Here is a 7,747-nt window from a genome sequence, read left to right as displayed (position 1 = left end):
TGCGGACTGCTTAGCTGTCAGAAAGTTTGAGGTATACATGTAAAACTCAAAATAATTTCAATTAAAAAATATCAGTGTTAACATTTAACACCGAGACCAAAAGGTCGTTATAGTATTTCCTAAGCACAAATAAAAAAAATAAAATAAAAAAACTGTGGCGCTACAACCTCGTTAGGTCTTGTCCTCAGATTTCTGAATCTGTTTCATGATCATTTTTAAATATAATAGGCATGTAGGTGATCAGCCTCCAGAGCCTGACACACGTCGTCGACTTTTTGGGTCTAAGACATGTCGGTTTCCTCACGATGTTTTCCTTCACCGTTCGAGCTAATGTGAAATGCGCACATAAAAAGAAAGTCCATTGGTGCAGACCCGGGCATCGAACCTACGACCTCAAGTATGAGAGTCGCACGCTGAAGCCACTAGGCCAACACTGCTCAGTGTACAAATACTTGTTGATATTTGCCATAGATGGCGTTGATATAAGTTGTTCGAATTATATGTATTATGTATGTTTGATTGATAAAAGGTAATAAAGTATGCATAAATGAATAAAAAATCAATTTTATTAATAAAAAAAATCGAAATATACACAACAATCTCACATATTTTTATGCTATTTTTATAAGATATTTTTGTTACAAAACAAAAAGGTGGGATTTCTACTTAAGAAGAACATAAATTATTGTTCTAAGTGTTAGACTTTGCTGGCAAAATAGGTTTTTGGTACCTTATACATTTTCATAATATGTGTATTACTTTAAATATAAAGCTGAGCTATTATAATAAAATCTATGTGTAATAATTATATACGAGCTACGACACCTAATTACAATAAATGAATAAAAATACCACAAATAATTAAAATTACACTTAATGCAATAGTTCCCGCGCTACTGAAACATCCAAATTCTTCGATTTGAACTTGATATCTCATATTGTAGGGAAATCTACATGCAGGGTCTGAAAAGGAAAATAAATAAAAAACAACTAGACAAAAACCCTTATTATGTAATTAAACTATTTATGTTTTAATATGTAGGTACTAGAAAGCCGAACAATGTGTTGCTTTGTATTTGGTGAACTTTGAGAAAAATTATAGTTATACAACGTGATTGAACATATCCATTTATCGAAAAAGACTATAATATTATATAATTTTTTTAAAAGGTATATAATTTTTATGGTTGTAGCGAGAATAACCTTTTTACAGTTATATATTTTCTTCTAAAACATTTTATTATTTCCAAAGCCCTTTTTTTCTATAGATGAAACTTATCGAAATACCTCCTAACATGTTTTAATTGCAATGAATATTTGGGAGATATCATACCATGAAAATAATAGATCAAAACCATGCGAGGCATCTTTTCATAATAATTTTACACTTCTCATAGAAAAACTATTTGTATTGTGTATAAAAATAATATAATTAGTGAAATAATTAAATAACTCACCAGTACAACTTTGTGATAAACTAGAGCCCTCGGGAACCTGTGATTGGACAGAAATAAAGAAAGATGGACAGGAACCAATCGTCCAATGACCTTCACATGCTCCTTGGAGACTGATTTCTATGTTACCCGATGCAAGAGTTTGACAAATAACCGAGTCCTGATCAGCCGCTGTCATATTTTGTCTGAAATAAATTATTTATAGCAATAACAAATTAGTTATAGCGTTATAACAATTATAAATCTCAATAAGACTATTATCAAATAAACAAGACTTGGTAATTGTGTAGTCAGAGTCAAGACTTAGTGCCATACTTCGCATAGTTAATTTCTTTATTGGGTTAAGATTTTTTAGATTAATTTGTAATTTCAATTTATATGATCACATATTATATTATTCATGATTTAAAACCATATTTATATTTTACCTTGGTTGTTCAAATCTTCGTGATTGACAAACAATAAGACTACCAGCACCTGCTCCTGTTCTTGAAATGCGAACTTTTCTGTTGGCGTTACCATAGAAGTAGTTTGGACTTATTGCATAGTAATTTATATAGCCTGGTTCTATGTAATCGTCAAATTGTCTGTTACCGGAACTTAATTCGCCACTAAATGTGGAACCACAGTTCGAGTTAACTATTCTTCCTCCAACTGAAATTATTAATCGTATAGTAAATGGTACAGATTGTCCAAAGATTTTTATTGTAAGCAACCTTTTTACGGATAGGCCTCGGTTATTTGTCAAGTAGGGCATCAATGCTCTGTACCTAACACTCGTCGTCGACTTAATGCATCTAAGGCACGCCGGTTTCCTGAAGAGTTTGTATCTTACTATACAAGCAAGTTAAATGGGAAGAAACATGATCATGGAAAGAACAAAGATCCCGTGCATCTTCGCACAGCAGAAATAAGGTGGGTGGAAATTAATAAATTATTTGGCGGAATGTAGGCTTTTACGCGGCCTACGATGTTTCATAATTACCTGACTTTATTCTCGTAAGTACTGGGTTCATAGTAACTTCAACATTAGTTCCCTCCACGTTCAAAGACACAACTTTAATATCATTATGCATATCACGAACCATTCGCCACAGACTGTCAAACTGGTTTGTGGACGTTGCAAATAAGACACGTAGGTCTGAAAAATAAAGGAATATACAAAATTTCGTAAGCAAGTAAGTGTTTAAATTAACATATATATTTCATTGATTTTTAATTACATTCTAGCCATTATAGTAGTGGTAATGTCTAGAAGGCTACATTAAATTAATTGGCTAATTTACAAATACCCATATATTATTAATAATTATATATACACATATCGTATTGAAAAAAAAAATACCTGGAATTGTTTCGTTGATTTTCCGAGCCTCGTTAATAACAGGACCAGTTATTTGTAAGTTTGGGGTGTTGAGTAAAAACAGTAAGACAGTTGAATTTCCACCTACATAGTTTAATGACTTTTCGTTTTCTAGTTCTCTTTGCATTAACAATCTTATATTTGTTAGGGTCGATTCCAAATTTACTCCATTGAATACTGAAACACACATAGTATTTATATTCCTTAATAACGGCTTATTAAGTTGATTATCATAAAAATTCTGTGCATTTGTTTTCCTGCTAAAAGAGTTTCTTTAAAATATTACAGATCTATTGAACTCAACACAAATAGTCGCAGTACCGGGTTTCTCAGCGCTTCCAATAGCGATTTAAAGTTGTGTAATAGTTATCAGATTAAGACATAAATACTTTACTTACGAGCCTGATGTCTAGCCAAAGTATAGTTGGAATGGAAATCAGCCAAAGAGAATGTTTTGTCCAATACTATACTCCCATCAAAAGCATTCAGTAGGGTGATACTGGAACCGAATTTACCCACTTCAATGTTGTCCAATAGATAAGATATCGCCGGATATACGGCCTGGTATGGCCAAGTAGAATCTACCACTATGTATAGATTTGTTTTAAGTCTGAAGTTATCCGTTGTTGTAACTGTATTCACACAGTTTAAGTCGTTTAGGCTGTTAGCTGAAATTTGTAAATTGAACTAAAAAATTTGTAAATTGAAAAAAGAAGAACGGTCGATTTCAATGAAGCAGTCTGTTGACTCTTCAATTAAACTTTAAATTTTTCTCGTTCTACTTTGATGTCTAGCAGTTTACACTTCTTGTCTCCCCCCACCATTTAATGGAACCATCTGCCCTTCCACCTAATTAGGGGCTTTCAAGAGAATAGGACTACATTAAAGGCTGGCACACTAGAATATCTCGTCCGATTCAGGTGTCCATGAGCGGCGGTAAACACTATAAGAAACACACCATAAAAATAGCAAATCTTGCTTCGCCATTTCTTATAAGTATTATTTTTAAAGATCTAGTTGATAAAGATATATTTTGGGTTAAACTGAATATTCCTTTAGAACGATGAAGGAAAACCATCAATTTTGTGTATCAATAAAAGGAATAAATTACTCGTATAGGACTGGAAATTTTCCACTGCAGTTGAGACCAGTTGATCAAGACCACTAACAATAGTTCCACGAAGAGGAATATTGGTGTCCAATGCGGCTGCAAATGCTGACGTTTCACCAATTAACGCATCTCTATTTATGAACTCCTGTCTTAACTGCCGGCGATTGCACGCCCTTCTGTTGGCATCGTAGACACCGTTCTGAAATAGGAATTTAATTGAACACTTGATTGCACAGCTATTAATTCATCCCCCAAGATACACTTAAACTTATTTTTAACAAATTTACATAATCATTTTCGGGGTATTGCTAGGTTTTAGTAGTAGTAGAGTACATAAGAGATTCTTATTTAGCAGCATTTCTATTTAACAGCAGTATTATCATTGATATGTATTGTACTCAAAAATTGGATCTGATAATTAACAACAATAATACATATTAGGAAATACACAAAAGCAGTAAAATCATAGTCATGTACAAGAATTACTTGTCGCTGATCATCAGATCAGCTCAGTATCAGATCTACGATTCCAATGTGGGTTTTAGAATGAAGATCATATTACAGTCTCATACTCTATAGTGTTACGCACTAGATATTTGTATTATGTAATTACGCTATATTATGTATCTTAATCCTAGACGATATCATCTTACCCTTGGACTATAGTACATATCTAGGAGTTGTGATAGCTTTATAGAAGCAGCGTCGACAACGTTTGTCTGTATCAGAGTTCCAAGCACGAAACCATCAATGTCGCCACGTAATTCTGGGTCTGTTGCTTCTACATTGACACGATTGTGAAGCATAAAATATCTTGGTGTTTGAGTGGAATTCCAGTTACCCGCTGTGCCGACTGTTATTGCATTCGTGCCTCTTTCTGTTCCTTGAATAAGAACAGCTTCCGCTAAATCACCTACAAGCAGACAAATTAGTTGAATTTTTTTTTATTTGTATATGTGTATGTCCAAATTTGTATATGTATTAAATTTGTATTATATTCTCAATAATTGTTAAAACCTTAGATAGTTTATAGAATATAGATAGGAAACATCCATACTCAAGCTATTTTGTACATATAATAGTAACAATTTATCAGAGATCCTACAATACGCGGTTTACTCTGCTAGAATAATACGAAACAGACCTGAAATTGTAGTGGCAAAGGTTGAAGAAACAGTGTCCTGAAGGTTTGCGTAGTTGGACATAGACCCTCTTACTAAGTCTGATACCCTTATACGCTGGAACTGGGCACCTCCTGCTATACCAGCTAATAGATGACCGGCTGAAACTGCCCCCCATCTTGTGAATACTGTTCCACCTAACAAAGGACATTGGCTGTCTCCTAATAACTGTCGTTCAGATTTTAAACCTCCCATGCTTGTATACTCTATGTCATCCTTTGGATTGTGTCTAATTTTACCCATAGTCTTCGTGAGTTTACTGAAAAAAAATATAATAAGTAATTAGCTTAATAGATATTTCTAATGCAATTATTTATTTTCCATTTAGTGGTAACGTGAGAACTATATATTTTTTTAATTCATAATAAATTTAATGAGGTAGTCACCTAGAATAAATATTGAACTACGCGATTACTTACATACTATCAAGATCTAAAATTTCCACATCATCCATCTTGAAGTTTCTTGGTATATTCCTGGCTGTCCTTAATGCGCGGAGTTGAGAAAGTTGATTACAATTTTGTTCATTTCCGCGGACTCTAGCATCCACGGTTGTAGATAGCATGTAATGCAAGACACACTAAAACATAAGATTTTTTTTAATTTACAGGCTGTTAGGAAATTTGTATGTCACTGAAATCATTTTTTAGAATACCTAATTCTTAAATAAATTGCCCGGATTGTCGTCATGTATTATTTTTCCTCTTTGAAGCTTCAACTGTATTTTATGCCCATAGAACTAATATTTACTCGTAAAATATATTATCGGTAATGTAATAATATAAAATTGGGAGACAAAGTCGCAATTTCACTCATATAGATAAGTCAAAGATAATCGTTTGGCTGTTACCTTATTTTTGTTTGAACAAATGTTTTATGGTCTTGGAGCCCACGTTTTCTTTATCACATATTGTGCCATATCAATTTGTAAACAAAAAGTATAAAAGTACCTTCAAAGGAGCTGTGAGGACATTTGGCAGTTCTTGTATATTGCCGGGAAGAATTTTTGATAACACAATTCTGTGTCTATGAAATGAGTGAAATGTAGGCGCATATGGGAGCACATTTCCCGACCGTTCGGCATTAGCATCTGGCTGATGGTACTCTATTCCGTCTTGTCTATATCTAAAAAGTCATAACAAAAATTAAATTAATTTCTGATAGATTTTTTTTTCGGATCAGCGAGGTTTTTAAATTCAACTTGAATTAGTAGTAAAATAGTTTATTTAAATAATGGTAAAGTGTGATTCCTAAACCGGATGAAATCGTATTTTGAAAATAATTTTTTTTCATCTTACGTTTGAATCTGTGTTTTTAAATAATATCAGTTAAATGAAACTAGACCAGATTAAGATAAGCGTGTATTTATAAAAGCGTTCATATCTACAAATCAACATATTCCGGGGGTGAACTTACGTGCGCAATATTTGAACAACTAATTGCCGAAGATCCATATTAACGTTGGGATCATCTTCGATCTTTTGTATGATATCTATTAATACAGGTACTGTTGTAGGTGGTAGGTTATTTCTATCCAATAAGGATACATTCATGTAACATTCTCGAAGCTCTGGGGCTACACTAGTCTGCGCTGTGAGCTGGGCGCTCGCGCCGCTTGCTAACAACGCTATGGTAAGTAACCAAAGCATGTTGTTTCTGAAAATCAAGCAATTTTCATGAAGGCATAAATTTAGATTTTAATTATTTTATCATAGTAGCGTCAAATAGAAGAATCTAATGTGATCTTTATATCCATATGCAATAAGGCAAAGACATATATGATATATCGCATGCAATGAATATTATGTCCCTAAAATATAATATATGAAAATGTCTCGTACGTAAAGAGTGTTAACAGGCGTGAAGCTTGTAATACAATTAATCATCAAAATGATTCACATTTGTATATCACTTTAGTACAGTCACATGTAGACTATCGAGCTAAATGTGTAAAATAGCCCTTTGTAAACAGAAGCCGAACAAAAAAAAGTATGTCAAGTTTGTACTTCCACTATTATCAGGTTGAATTAGGACGCTTGATAAGCTATCAAAAATTAGTCAGTGCAATAAACATTGCATTAGTATTATTGCAAAAATATGTATTACTGTAAATTCTTTGTTTTCATAGGGTGTGGTCTTTGGTAAATACCGATGAACCTGAATCCGTCTAACAAATAAAACTAAAGAATGTGGTAATTGGAAAAGGAGTAAGAACATTTTATTTATAAAGAATAAGAAAATTCCCACAAGGTTTCTTGCTAAATAAAACTGTATTCACGTAAAATCCAATAATTAACATAAGAAACATTAAAAATTGATGAAGGTCATACTTTTTACAAAATATCTCATATAATCCACAAGATACATACCTGTTTTTTCAGCAAACTCCAATCAATCTCCAACAATCTTTGTACGCACAAGCACAGCACTGTAACAAATATTTATAAATATCATATAATTGAAACAAAAGAAAGAAAATTTATGTTTTTACGGCACTCGACACGTTACTGCTGGCACACCTAGCTTATTCAAACTCCTAAAATAAAGGGCAGTAATACGATAAGATAGTAAAAGCAGGTCTAGATAAATTCGTAGCGGGCTCAATATTATCTACCTATATCTGTTTTTCACAAGTGAT

The 7,747-nt window shown here is 33.0% G+C and overlaps 1 protein-coding gene across 1 annotated transcript; it reads right to left on the bottom strand.

The window, feature by feature from the left end:
• Positions 1-644: 644 nt before the first annotated feature.
• On the bottom strand, positions 645-7,661 carry LOC110994758. Its single transcript, XM_022261589.2, has 13 exons — positions 7,479-7,661; positions 6,526-6,765; positions 6,060-6,234; positions 5,529-5,689; positions 5,073-5,368; positions 4,582-4,841; positions 3,929-4,127; positions 3,216-3,485; positions 2,800-2,994; positions 2,440-2,595; positions 1,883-2,108; positions 1,458-1,639; positions 645-963 (listed from the first exon to the last, which is right to left on the bottom strand). The coding sequence occupies exons 2-13, from the start codon at positions 6,756-6,758 to the stop codon at positions 830-832; spliced, it is 2,487 nt and encodes an 828-aa protein (XP_022117281.2). The 5' UTR covers positions 6,759-6,765; positions 7,479-7,661; the 3' UTR covers positions 645-829.
• Positions 7,662-7,747: the final 86 nt, after the last annotated feature.

The sequence above is a fragment of the Pieris rapae genome, chromosome 1 (assembly GCF_905147795.1).
Source record: "Pieris rapae chromosome 1, ilPieRapa1.1, whole genome shotgun sequence".
NCBI classification, from domain to species: Eukaryota; Metazoa; Arthropoda; class Insecta; order Lepidoptera; family Pieridae; genus Pieris; species Pieris rapae.
Note: the sequence above shows the minus strand (reverse complement) of the source record. Positions and strands in the feature narration are given on the sequence as shown.

Coding starts and splice junctions, on each gene's coding strand:
- LOC110994758 (XM_022261589.2), bottom strand. CDS start 6,758: ATGCTTTGGTTACTTACCATAGCGTTGTTAGCAAGCGGCGCGAGCGCC. Junction 3,486..3,928: donor AAATTTCCAGTCCTATACGA/GTAATTTATTCC, acceptor TACAAATTTCAG/CTAACAGCCTAAACGACTTA. Junction 1,640..1,882: donor CGAAGATTTGAACAACCAAG/GTAAAATATAAA, acceptor AATTTATTTCAG/ACAAAATATGACAGCGGCTG.